At 36.8% G+C, this 14364-nt stretch overlaps 1 protein-coding gene across 1 annotated transcript; it reads right to left on the bottom strand.

Annotated features, from left to right (window-relative positions):
• Positions 1-3870: 3870 nt before the first annotated feature.
• LOC143997983 (serine/threonine-protein kinase SBK1-like) lies at positions 3871-10766 on the bottom strand. Its single transcript, XM_077493783.1, has 4 exons — positions 10690-10766; positions 5676-5851; positions 4955-5157; positions 3871-4560 (listed from the first exon to the last, which is right to left on the bottom strand). The coding sequence occupies exons 1-4, from the start codon at positions 10764-10766 to the stop codon at positions 3871-3873; spliced, it is 1146 nt and encodes a 381-aa protein (XP_077349909.1).
• Positions 10767-14364: the final 3598 nt, after the last annotated feature.

Below are 14364 nucleotides of genomic sequence, written 5' to 3'. Positions count from 1 at the left end.
GATGAAGGAGAAGTAGGAGAAATGAAAATGGAGAAGGAAGTGGAATAGGAGAATGGAAAGAAGGAAGAGGAGTAGGAGAAGTGACAATGGTGATGTTAGAATGATAATGAAGTGGAAAGAAGACCAGAAGGAATGAGAAAGAAGATGGAGGAGGAGGATGTATGAGAATGGAGAGGGAGGCGAAGTAGTAAGAAGAACTCAGAATGGAGAAGAACTGAAAATAGAGATAGAGGAGGAGAAGTGAGAATAGAGGAGGAACAGGGGTGAGAATGGAGAAGGAGGAGTAATGAAACTGGGGAGAAGGAGGAAGAGGAACAGGAGTAGCATTGAAAGAGGAGGGCTGAGAATGGAGGACGTTGAGTGAAAAATAAAGGAGGAAAAGGAAAATTGAGAATGAAGGAGGAGGAAGAAAAATGAGAATGGAGGAGGAGTAAGAATAGAGGTGGAGGAGGAGAGTTGTGGAGTTATATTAGTTGGTCGGTGAGGCCTAACTTGAAGGCACATACTGGAGTATAAGAGATCAGACAAAGCACCAAGTATATGCTGAAAAAGTCTCTATTTATTACAGATTTGACATAAGTAGATAAAACAGAAAAGAGGCCAAGTGTTCAGTCTTTGGTCCTCTGTCAGATGTTAATAAGATGCTGGTGACAATAAGGTGGTAATGACGATCGGTGGTGATGACGATGGGTGGTGATGAGGATCGGTGGTGATGTTTCGTAGCTTTTGGGTCTTTTGCTGGAATATCTCGTTGTCTGGATATATTCTTCATTTCAACGTTCATGATGTAATGTCTGGAGACTTGGCACTGATGTTTGTTGCCCCGGGTTGCGACACTCAGAAGTAGTAGAAATAAGTAGAAAGAGCCGAGATTAGCTTCAGTAACTATCTTATAAAGTCATCAGTACAAAAAAAAAATCACTAGTAATTATTTTAAAGTCATACAAAGATATTCACTATCAAGGTAGACAAGTAAATACCAACATTGTAAGACACACCTTTCCATGACAAGGAATGAGGATGGAGAATGAACATGAAAATGGAGCTGGAGATGGAAGAACAAGAATGGAGGAGGAGGAGGAAGGAGGAGATGGAAGAACAAGAATGGAGGAGGAGGAGGAGGAAGGAGGAGATGGAAGAACAAGAATGGAGGAGGAGGAGGAAGGAGGAGGAAGGAGGAGATGGAAGAGATGGAAGAACAAGAATGGAGGAGCAGGAGTAAAGAGGAGATGGAAAAGCAAGAAAGGAGGAGGAAGGAGGAAAAGGAAGAGCAAGAAAGGAGATGGAGGAGGAGGAGGAGGAAAAGAATCGAGAATGTAGATGGAGGAGTGGAAATGGAGATGGAGAAGTGAGAATGAAGAAGGAGATGGAGAAGTGAGAAAGGAGATAAAGGATGAGGAGTGAAAAGGAGGAGTTAGAATAGAGATGGAGGAGAAGTATTGAGCATGGATATGGAAGACGTAACAATGAAGATGGAGATGTGAGAATGGAGATGGAAGAGTAAGAATGAACATGGGGAGGGAGAAGGATTTAGAACAGAGATGAAGGAGGTGGAGAAGAATTGAGAATGGAGAAGGAAGAGTGAGAGTGAAGATGAGGGGAGAGGAATTAGAATAGAGATGAAGGAGGAGGAAGAGGAAAAGTATGGGGAATGGAGATGGAAGAGTGGGGATGGGGATGGAGAGGGAGAAGTGAGAACAGAGAAGAGGAGGAGGGAGAAAGGAGAAAAAGGATGAGGAGTGAAAATAAAGATGGAGATGTAGGAGGAGTTGGAATAGAGATGGAGGAGCAGAAATATTGAGAATGGAGATGGAAGACGTAACAATGCAGATGATGGAGATTTGAGGATGGAGATGGAAGAGTAAGAATGAACATGGGGAGGGAGAAGGATTTAGAACAGAGATGAAGGAGGTATTGAGAATGGAGAAGGAAGAGTGAGAGTGAAGATGGGGGGAGGAGGAATTAGAATAGAGATGAAGGAGGAGGAAGAGGAAAAGTTTTGAGAATGGAGATGGAAGAGTGGGAATGGGGATGGAGATGGAGAAGTGAGAATGGAGAAGAGGAGGAGTGAGAAAGGAGATAAAGGCTGATGAGTGAAAATGAAGATGGAGATGTAGGAGGAGTTAGAATAGAGATGGAGGAGGAGAAATATTGAGAATGGAGATGATGGAAGAGGATACTATTTTTGGGGACCTCGGGGGGGGGGGGGGGGGGCTGCAAACCTTTTTTGTTAAATAGAAAAGGAAATGCCAATGTCCGGCAATTTAACACAATTTTCCTTTGTAAATATTAGTCAAATGGATTTTTTGAATTTGTGAATGTTACTCAAGACAGTGCCTCCATGCTGTCCTTTTATTTATTTATTTACTTATTAAATCCTTTGCCCGTTTAGTCCAGAACATAACCCAGGGCAGTTTGGCTCAAACCCAATGCTGCTGCTGACCCCTTGAAATTATATGATATAAATAAATGACCCTAACAAAACAAAAGAAGAAAAAATAAAGCTAAAAACTCCCATTCAAAACACTAAGACAAAACTAAGACTTTGTTTGGCCTAACTTAAAAGAAAAAAAAAAATAGTTACTATTAACAAAATGCTAAGAAACGTCACAAAATTAAAAAAAGCATTCCTAAAAAGAACTATTGGGTCTTTTTATATTGCAGTGAGTACAAGGGGCTTACACTCCACTCTCCCAAGCCACAGATACTGCAATTTACCGTACTATAAAAGCATCAATAGAAAACTGTATACAGCATACAATATACTAATACTAATATAAAACACTGAATACAGTTTAAAGCCCCATACTGAAAGCACACAACATTAACCTGTCTTTCTCTTTAAAGTAGTTGTAAACCCACCAAAATCCCCCCCAAAAAACCTGCAAGACAAAGGCATAATGAGCTAGCATGCATAGCATACTAGCTCATTATGAAATACTCACTTTAGATCGAAGCCCCAGAAGTGGTCCCAATACACAGCTCCGGCTGGTGACATGGCTCCAGGAGTTACTACGGATATCACAGGCTCAGGCGCTGTGATTGGCCTAAGCTGCCATGATGTCACTCCCACACATGCACATCAGGAGCCGCCGGTAACGGCACACTAGCTGAAGCAACGGCACGAGGGTGTCATAGCTTCAGTGTGCATGTGCCGATGACGTCGGCACATGCTGATACAGGGGAAAATCTCCTAAACCGGGCAGGTTTAGGAGATATCCGGGGTAGCTACAGGTAAGCCTTATTATAGGCTTACCTGTAGTACAAAGTGGATTGTAAGGGTTTACAACCACTTTAACAAATGTCAATTATCCTTCACTCACACTAAATTCACCAACACACTGACAAAAGGGTGCTGCAACATCAGCCTTTACAGTGTGTGGGTTGAAATTTTTCTGTGACCCAACATTGGCTGACATCTTGCCCCTGACTAGAGGCCAAGTATATGACCTTTGCCAGTGATAGCTCAAGCAATGCATTGGGGGACATTTTGGTGTGAAGAATTCCAACCCAAATATCCACAAATTTCAGATCTTCTATAAAAGAGCCAACTCGAGAATGTTGAATTTGAACTTATGCTCGGACCTAACGTTTAACCCTACCCATCAGATCGAGTTTTACCCACACTAAGATTTTTTTTTTTTTCCTGAAATATATCACTTCCAGGACCATCTTACCTTTTTATGATGCATCGATCCATAAAATAATTTGACCCAAAAAATACTGTAGGTAAGCAATCACGTGAGCAAAAAAAAATCAAGTGTTGTAAGATTTCTACGTTCTTACCCTCAACTAGGTCACAAGTCTTTTACAGTTCCCCAGCGTGCATTCAGCAATTTGGTCTCTTGATTACCAGGTGATCAAAATGTTTTATGCAATCTCCACCTCAGCTCCTATAGCAAGGGAAGTTGTCTCGTGATCAGGTAGAGGACACAAGGCGGCACTTGCTGTTGCTCCGGAATGTACATCATGTCCTCTGTAGGCCATACGTATAACAGTACTCCTTGTATGATTTTCTGAAAGTATTTCTGCTTTCCATGGCACATGAAGGTATTTTAGAATGTCCATGGCTGAGCACCTCTCGGACGCATTGAGGGCCAAAAGGTCCCAGAACATTTGCCTGGCTTCAAGAGAGAATTTCCTCCACTTTTCTGGTGCCAAGGTCAGATCCTTTCTGACTTGCCACCAAGCAAAGTCCCTGTACATTGGATCATGACCCTCTGCTCCTATCCAAGGGAATGATCCAGTCATAGCGATGTAAATCATGACCCCAAAGGCCCAGATGTCAATGCTGGGGTGCAGAAGCAATTGTTCTCCCGGTTTCAAGTTACACTGTTCCGGAGCAGTGTATGGTATGAACCAGGACATGGGGGGTGCTTCGGTTCCCTGGAGCCTTGCCAGTCCAAAATCTGCCACTTTGATAATATTACATTCAAAGTCCATTAGCAGAATATTGTCTGGCTTGATGTCACGGTGGACCATCCCTTTGCTGTGCATGTATTCCAATGCACTGGCTATCTGAGGAACACATCTCTTCACCAACTCTTCATTTAAACCAACCTATAACAAAAAAGAAAACAGGACACAATTAGTCACTAGACACCACCATGGCAAAATTGAATCAAATAAGAAGCCTCTCTTATCCATCATACAGAGACATAGAATATAAGCTCAATATACTTGAAAGGATGCTTAAAGGAAACTTGTTGGTATACAAATATCAGAATCACCATTGATGGTGCAAGATCCAGGACTATCATCCTTAACCTTGCTTCAAAGCTGAGAAAGTTACATATCTAAAATCAAGCCTATAAATCAAAATAATACACAACCCCATTAACTCACTGTAATGAGCAGGGAATCCTTAAACCTCAGAAATACTTTAAAGATATTGGAGGGCAGAGATTAAATCTTTTCTTAACGTAAAGATAATTCATTTTTCAGACAAACTTACATTTGGCTTTATTAGGGAGTAAAGAGTTCCAGCTGTCGCCACCTCCTGGACAAACACGTAGTCTAAGTTTGTATGAAAGGCAACTTCATGGGTCCTGATGATGTTGGGATGGCCGCTGAGGCTGAAGGACATCCCATATTCAACCAGAAAGTTGTCCATTGGAACCTTCTGTTTGCTAAGAAGTTTCACAGCCACCAACTGACCTGTCAAACAGAGAGAGAGAGAGAAAAGAGAATTAGTAAAAACTTGCTAAAAGCCTTTTAAAAGTGTGCTGAACGCTTGATTAAATCTACAGCAGTGACTCCTTAAATTACATAATCATCACCCTAAAACTGGAAGTGAGGGATGCTTTAAGAAATTACTTTTAAAAAGGTACTTGGAAGCAGCTTTAGGAACTTAAAAGAACGCTGCTTAAAGCGAGGTCAATGCTTTGTGAACGCTTCCTGTACACAATGCTCAGGATAATATTCACAAGCTAAAGTCAAACAATTTGTGTATACATGTTGTCCTACGGATTGTCTACAGATAAGCAATTCTATTGATTCTTGGATGTCAGACTTTGCATTTTTTTCCAGAACAAACATACAAATCTCTTCTACCTGCTGGCAATTTAGCATTTTTTAAAGTTTGTTACACTAGTTCCATTCAATTAATATGATTCCGAATCATGACTAATACTAAGAAATTAATTTCCTTACATGAATTAAGCTATAACATTTACCTGAACCCCGATGTTTGGCCAGGAGGACCTTTCCATATGAGCCCGTCCCAAGTTCTTGAATCGGGTCAAAGTGCTCGGAAACCTCCATCATCTTCAGGTTTTCAGATGTCTTGGTGATGAGTTGGAGGACCTGCCTTGCGGTGTTCTTGGTAACTTCATGGATGTTAGAAGCCATTCTAGAATCACAAAAAAATAAAATAAACAGCATTAAACATCTCTCTGAATATTGCCCAGCGTCTAGGGTCAGTATTTTATAACCATATGGGTCCCAGTTGGGGAGATATCCTGTTCTGTGGTGTCACCAAATGAAGTCTCACCAACATGGACACATGACAATTAAAAGCCGACAGAGACTTGGAGATTTAAGCTTTAAGCATTTTAGGAAAAATAATATTAGTATTTATCTAAGACGGGGAGGAAAGATAGATAGGCATGTATAGAAATACATAGGATTAGACTTTATACAAGCTTATGTTTAAGAAAGAGGAAATATTGATACTGAAGAATTTTTGCATTCTCCCATTTTATCTTCTACTTCTGTTTTTGTTTCTTTTTTTCTTTGTGAAATGAGAATTTAATAAAAATAAATTGTTAAAAAAAAAGCTGACATTATATACCAAGAAATGGGTTTTGACTGAAGCGGATCTCTAAACTACAGCACTTGTAGAGAGCGGCTGGTAAGAATGACCAACATTCTAGTCCCAAATAGAGGTGTGAATGTCACCGGTATTGTAACAATAGGGCAGAAGAGAAATTAGACCACTTGGTATGTGGTGGAATGGTGGAATTTGGAACCCAAAGTACTATTGAAAAAAAAAAAATTGGATTGTGCTTTCACACCCAACTGACGGATCGTGGAATTATCAGACAATCTAAGATTTCACATTTAAATTTTACTTCATAGATATATGAAGACAGAACCTCTCCATGTATCAGGTTGGTTGTATTAAAAAAAAAAAAGTATTGTGGATTTCTAATCTGTATCTGTATATGGATCTCTACTGACCATAAATGGCAAGTGAAATAATAAAAATCAACATAGATTTAAAGAAACAAAAACAAGTATTCAGTTTTGGACCACAGTCCATGGACTTTATTGGCACATAATACTCATAGAAGTAAAAATCACAATTTTTATTTTTGCAAAGTTTCAAATCAAATTTCATAAAATTAATAATAATAAAAAATATCAAGTAGCATATTTGCACCTGTCTTTCAATATGTGGTGGTGGCCCCTGAACATCCACAACAAGAACCATACAATACATTAACAGCCAGTGTAGTAAAATATCCATAGATGGATCTCTACTCTGACCATACATGGCAAGTGAAAATAAGAAAAATCTATTTAAATGTATAGAACATTAAAGAGTTTGTTTATTTATCTCACTTCTAAGTTATCTGTAGACTGCAGGTTCAAAAAGAAAAACTATAATTTTAAAAGGGAAAAGCTATACTGCTCTAAAAGGACAAACCTTAGAAAATCAAGGTGCAGATGGTTTCCCACTCAGTCTTCACTAATGGAATCTTCGTAGACTTCTCAACTTGTCAATTTTTCTTGAAATAATTGCAATGGAAAAACAAACTCACTTTTGCTTCAAGTAATAGTAAGATAAGTGGAAGGACTGGATATATGTGGGGTTTATATGGGAGGAGAGAGTGGCTTTTGCTAATTGATGGGAGATTCTGATTGGACAGCACAAAGGAGCTGCTCATTAACATATGACTGGGGAGTTTGGAAGGATCTAGAAGGGTGGAGCAGGTAGGTCCATATCAATGGGGTTTGTGTATTCTGTTTATTTGTGTGGAGGGTTGAAACTTCAGCCTGAAACTAAGTAACCTTACTGATTGTAATAATTATTATGCAATGAACATTTTTATTAACCGCTATATTCCAAACATTCTGAAGTAAACTACATTGGCACACTTTAGCCATGTAAAGTTTGATTTAATAGTTTTTTTTGGGTAAAAATATTAAAAAAATAAACAAACAACAACAAAAGCAACTAAGAAAAGAGAGGAAAAAACAAACATACAAACCTAGGTCAAGTCACCATACTAAATAGTAACAACATTCGCATAATTAATACATCATCTAGTTTTCAAAAATATTCAAAATTATTCTATTTTTCAAAATATTTGAAAACATAAAAAAAAAAACACATTCAGAAATATTCAAAGATATTAAGAAACAGTCAGAAACACTCCAGAACAAATGCTATATAAAAGAGCAACTTCTGACAGGCCTTTCCCATTTACAAACATATCCGAACATTATTCTAATTTAACTGATTACTTCCCCAGTGATCAGTTAAATTAAATGTACGAAGTTACTATGGTAACATTATATGTTTCTAGTCAGAGTGAATAATAATAATATTATATATATTCACACATACAGTATACATACACATACATTTAAAAAAATTAACAAAACACGAAAACTTAAAAAAACTCTCCATGCCTCTTACTAAATACATTGGACTGTCTACTTTCTAAAAAGGGTCAGTTGAGGGGTATCTGTACATTCCTGACATTTTTGGGCCTCAAGAAATGAGATTTCAGGATTGATTGATTTTCAGATATATCCCATAGTTTGTGGACTCTATAACTTTCCTACGGATCAAATAATATACATTTTCTTTTTGCTAAACTTTCAGTCTTTTTCCATTTATTTAGCGTAAAAAAAATAAAAACCCCAGTGGTGGATTAAATACCACCAAAAAAAAGTTATATTTGTGTGAGCAAAATGATGATACTTTAGTGTGGGTACAATGTTGTATGACCGCGGAATTGTCATTCACAATGTGACAGCGCTGAAAGCTGAAAATTGGCCCTGGGCAGGAAGGGGGTGAAAGTGCCCCCCCCGATATTGAAGATGTTAAGATTGAGATTAGAAAGTAATGTATCTATCCATTTTCTCCATATCTTTACAAACTTTTAAGAAGGATTACATTGAATGTAAGTATATTTTTCAAACATTACATGCTTGTCTATTTCCCAAATCCAATCCCCAAGGGTATGAGGGTGGGGTGAAACCCAACAAGAGGCTAGAAGATGGAAGCCGTTGTCTGTCTAGGTAATCACCTCTACTATTTTTTTGGTGTTGGAATTGGAATCCATTGTTAAATGTTTGCCTAGGTATGTAGGAGGTATCACCTCTACAATTGTTTGATTGTTTACTGTAATTACTGAATCCTGTCACCATTGTCCTCAGTTCCTCCTCTATATATTGTTTGTTGGGTGTAGACTGAAACCGTTTCAGGGTAGATCGTATTGTCATGGTAAATTTCTATGCTTTAACACCTTAGGTGTTCTGAATATTCCAGTCTCAGACTAATAGTTTAAAAATATTATGTTTTTTGGTAACCTTTGTGTTATTTTACTATTACTTCTTTTCTTCACATTATCTCAACTTGTTAATGAAAAGTTTAAATGCAATTACGTGGAAACCATGTATTCCATCTGCTAGAAACGGCCGCTTTGTAGCTCATACTTGCCTACTTTGTAGCATTTAAGCACAAGAACAATTAATTTGTACATGATGCTAAATGTAAAAAAAGATACTCTTTAAGCCTGGTACACACCACTAGTTTTTTTTTGGATTGAATGGGAAAAAAAACCTGACAGCTTCATACAAAATTGGAATTTCTGGTGATTTAATATATCACATAATCATAGACATCAACACAACAATAAAATAATTTCTCTTAAAAATATAAAATAGCCCCTGGACAGCCCCAACCAACTATAAAAGGGGTGTTCAACTGTGCCTTAAACTATTAAAAATAATATCTCTTGTTGCTCATAACACAACTTTCTGACTTTCTCCAGCCAGAAGAAAGACTGAAATAGATATATCTCGAGGAGCCAAAAGATAGATAATACCAAATTTTAAATAGTTTCCAACTTCAAAAAAGTTGCCAATTTAGAGTGGATGATAGATAATTTTCCTGGGACCACAAGAGCCGATTTAGTTGCAATGCGGGTCTATACCCAATTTCACCCAAACGTGGCTTCAACACACAGCTTAGGCAAATCATGTGGGAAAATTATGGATTAATAAATTGCCCTGCACACTGTAAATAAGGTTAAAAATATAAAAAGGTAATATACAATTCCTACAATTTTGGGAGAAAAACGTTCATTAACCACTTAAAGACCGAGCCTCTGAGATTTGGTGTTTACAAGTTAAAAACTTTTTTTTTGCTAGAAAATTACTTTTTGCCCCAAATGTGCATACAATAAATTTTATATATATATATATATATATATATATATATATATATATATATATATATATATATATATATATATATATATATATATATATATATACACACACACTAAAATAAAAATTGGATTGTGCTTTCACACCCAACTGATGGATGATGGAATTATCAGACAATCTAAGATTTCACATTTTTATTTTATTTATAGATATATGAATACAGAACCCCTCCATGTAGCAGGTTGGTTGTAATAAAAAAAATAAGTATTGCAACATATTGTAGATTTCCAATCTGTATATGGATCTCTACTGACCATAAATGACGAGTGAAATAATAAAAATTAATATAAATTTAAAAGAAACAAAAAAAGTATTCAGTTTTGAACCACGGCCCATGGACTTTATTGGCACACAATACTCATAGAAGTAAAAACAACCAATTTTATTTTTGAAAAGTTTAAAATCAAATTCATAAAATTAATAATAAAAAAAAAATATCAAGTAGCATATTTGCACTTATCTTTCAATAGGTGGTGGTGGCCCCTGAACATCTACAACAAGAACCATACAATACACTAACAGCCAGTGTTGTAAAATAGCCACAGATGGATCTCTACTCTGACCATACATGACAAGTGAAAATAAGAAAAATCTATTTAAATTTATAGAACATTAAAGAGTTTGTTTATTTATCTCACTTCTAAGTTATCTGTAGACTGCAGGTTCAAAAAGAAAAACTATAATTTTAAAAGGGAAAAGCTATACTGCTCTAAAAGGACAAACCTTAGAAAATGAAGGTGCAGATGGTTTCCCACTCGGTCTTCACTAATGGAATCTTCGTAGACTTCACAACTTGTCATTTTTTCTTGAAATAATTGCAATGGAAAAACAAACTCACTTTTGCTTCAAGTAATAGTAAGATAAGTGGAAGGACTGGATATATGTGGGGTTTATATGGGAGGAGAGGAGTGCCTTTTGCTAATTGATGGGAGATTCTGATTGGACAGCACACAGGAGCTGTTCATTAACATATGACTGGAGCGTTTGGAAGGATCTAGAAGGGGGAAGCAGGTAGGTCCATATCAATGGGGTTTGTGTATTCTGTTTTGTTGTGTGGAGGGTTGAAACTTCAGCCTGAAACTAAGTAACCTTACTGATTGTATTAATTGTTATGTAATGAACATTTTTATTAACCGCTATATTCCAAACATTCTGAAGTAAACTACATTGGCACACTTTAGCCATGTAAAGTTTGTTATAATAGTTTTTTTTTTGGTAAAAATATAAAAAAAAATAAGCAAACAACAACAAAAGCAACTAAGAAAAGAGAGGAAAAAACAAAAAACAAACATACAAACCTAGGTCAAGTCACCATACTAAATAGTAACAACATCCGCATAATTAATACATCATCTAGTTTTCAAAAATATTCAAAATTATTCTACTTTTCAAAATATTTGAAAACATAAAAAAACACATTCAGAAATATTCAAATATATTAAGAAACAGTCAAAAATACTCCAGAACAAATGTTATATAAAAGAGCAACTTCTGACAGGCCTTTCCCATTTACAAACATATCCGAACATTATTCTAATTTAACTGATAACTTCCCTAGTGATCAGTTAAATTAAATGTACAAAGTTACTATGGTAACATTATATTTTTCTAGTCAGAGTGAACAATAATAATATTATATATATTCACACATACAGTATACATACACATACATTTAAAAAAATTAACAAAACACAAAAGCTTAAAAAACTCTCCATTGCCTCTTACTAAATACATTGGACTGTCTACTTTCCAAAAAGGGTCAGTTGAGGGGTATCTGTACATTCCTGACATTTTTGAGCCTCAAGAAATGAGATTTCAGGATTGATTGCTTTTCAGATATATCCCATAGTTTGTGGACTCTATAAATTTCCTACGGATCAAATCGTACACATTTTCTTTTTGCTAAACTTTCAATCTTTTTCCATTTATTTAGCGGAAAAAAAAAAACCCAGTGGTGGATTAAATACCACCAAAAAAAAGTTCTATTTTTGTGAGCAAAATGATGATACTTTAGTGTGGGTACAGTGTTGTATGACCGCAGAATTGTCATTCACAATGTGACAGCGATGAAAATTGGCCCTGGGCAGGAAGGGGGTGAAAGTGCCCCCCCGGTGTTGAAGATGTTAAGATTGAGATTAGAAAGTGATGTATCTATCCATTTTCCTCCATATCTTTACAAACTTTTAAGAAGCATTACATTGAATGTAAGTATATTTTTCAAACATTACATGCTTGTCTATTTTCCAAATCCAATCCCCAAGGGTACGATGGTGGGGTGAAACCCAACAAGAGGCTAGAAGATGGAAGCCATTGTCTGTCTAGGTAATCACCTCTACTATTTTTTTGGGTGTTGAAATTGGAATTCATTGTCAAATGTTTGCCTAGGTATGTAGGAGGTATCACCTCTACAATTGTTTGATTGTTTACAGTAATTACTGAATCCTGTCACCATTGTCCTCAGTTCCTCCTCTATATATTGTTTGTTGGGTGTAGACTGAAACCGTTTCAGGGTAGATCTTATTGTCATGGTAAATATCTATGCTTTAACACCTTAGGTGTTCTGAATATTCCAGTCTCAGACTAATAGGTTTAAAAATATTATCTTTTTTGGTAACCTTTGTGTTATTTTACTATTACTTCTTTTCTTCACATTATCTCAACTTGTTAATGAAAAGTTTTAATGTAATTACTTGGAAACCATGTGTTCCATCTGCTAGAAATGTCAGCTTTGTATCTCATACTTGCCTACTTTGTAGCACTTAAGCATCGGAACAATTAATTTGTACATGATGCTAAATGTAAAGATACTCTTTAAGCCTGGTACACACCACTAGTTTTTTTTTTGATTGAATGAAAAAAAAAAAAAAAAAAAAAAAAAGAAAAGAAACTAGACAGCTTCATACAAAATTGGAATTTCTGGTGATTTAATATAGCACATCAACACAACAATAAAATAATTTCTCTTAAAATTATAAAATAGCCCCTGGACAGCCCCAACCAACTATAAAAGGGGGTTTTCAACTGTGCCTTAAACTACTAAAAATAATATCTCTTGTTGCTCATAACACAACTTTCTGACTTTCTCCAGTCGGAAGAAAGACGGAAATATATATATCTCGAGGAGCCAAAAGATAGATAATACCAAATTTTAAATAGGTTCCAACTTCAAAAAAGTTGCCAATTTAGAGTGGATGATAGATAATTTTCCTGGGACCACAATAGCCAATTTAGTTGCAATGCGGGTCTATACCCAATTTCACCCAGTCGCGGCTTCAACACACAGCTTAGGCAAATCATGTGGGAAAATTATGGATTAATAAACTGCCATGCACACTGTAAATAAGGTTAAAAATATAAAAACGTAACATGCAATCCCTACAATTTTGGGAGAAAAACGTTCATTAACCACTTAACCACTTGCCGACCAGCGCACGACGATGTACGTTGACAGAATGGCACGGGCAGGCAAATGGGCGTACATGTACGTCCCTTTAAATTTGCCGCCCTGCCATCGGGAGCGTGCCACCGGCGGCGCGCTCCCGCGCTGGTCAGGACCCCCGTGAGTCCGGTCGCAGGACCTGCGGACTCGATCGCCGCGGGCATTCCCGCGATCGTCTCACGGGGCGGCCAAATGAAGAAATTCCGTTTGTAAACAGCATTTCTCCATTCTGCCTAGCAACTAGTGATGCTGATCTCTGCTCCATGTGATTGGAACAGAGATCAGTGTTCACTAAATGAAAGCCCAACCCCCCCACAGTTAGTAACACACCTCTAGGAACACTTAACCCCTACACTGCCACCCACTGGTTAACCCCTTCACTGCCAGTGTCATTTACACAGGAATCACTGCATTTATATAGCAGTGATTACTGTATAAATGACAATGGTCCCAAAAATGTGTCAAAAATGTCTGATGGGTCCCCCACAATGTCGCAGTCACAATAAAAATTGCTGATTGCCGCCATTACTAGTAAAAAAATAAAAATAAAAAATTATTAATAAAAATACTATAAAACTATCCCTATTTTGTAAACGCTATAACTTTTGCGCAAACCAATCAATAATCACTTATTGAGATTTTTTTTTTACCAAAAATATGTAGAAGAATACGTATCAGCCTAAACTGAGGGAAACATTTTTTTTAAAAAAATATTTTTGGGGGATATTTATTATAACAAAAAGTAAAAAATAATGCGTTTTTTTCAAAATTGTCGCTCTATTTTTGTTTATAGCGCAAAAAAATAACCGCAGGGGCGATCAAATACCACCAAAAGAAAGCTCTATTTGTGGGAAAAAAAGGATGTCATTTTTGTTTGGGAGCCACGTCGCACGACCGCGCAATTGTCAGTTAAAGCGACGCAGTGCCGAATCGCAAAAAGTGGTCTGGTCTTTGACCAG

This window comes from Lithobates pipiens, unplaced genomic scaffold (assembly GCF_037356315.1).
Source record: "Lithobates pipiens isolate NorthernLeopardFrog02 unplaced genomic scaffold, aLitPip1_a1.2 Scaffold_19, whole genome shotgun sequence".
NCBI lineage: Eukaryota > Metazoa > Chordata > Amphibia > Anura > Ranidae > Lithobates > Lithobates pipiens.
Note: the sequence above shows the minus strand (reverse complement) of the source record. Positions and strands in the feature narration are given on the sequence as shown.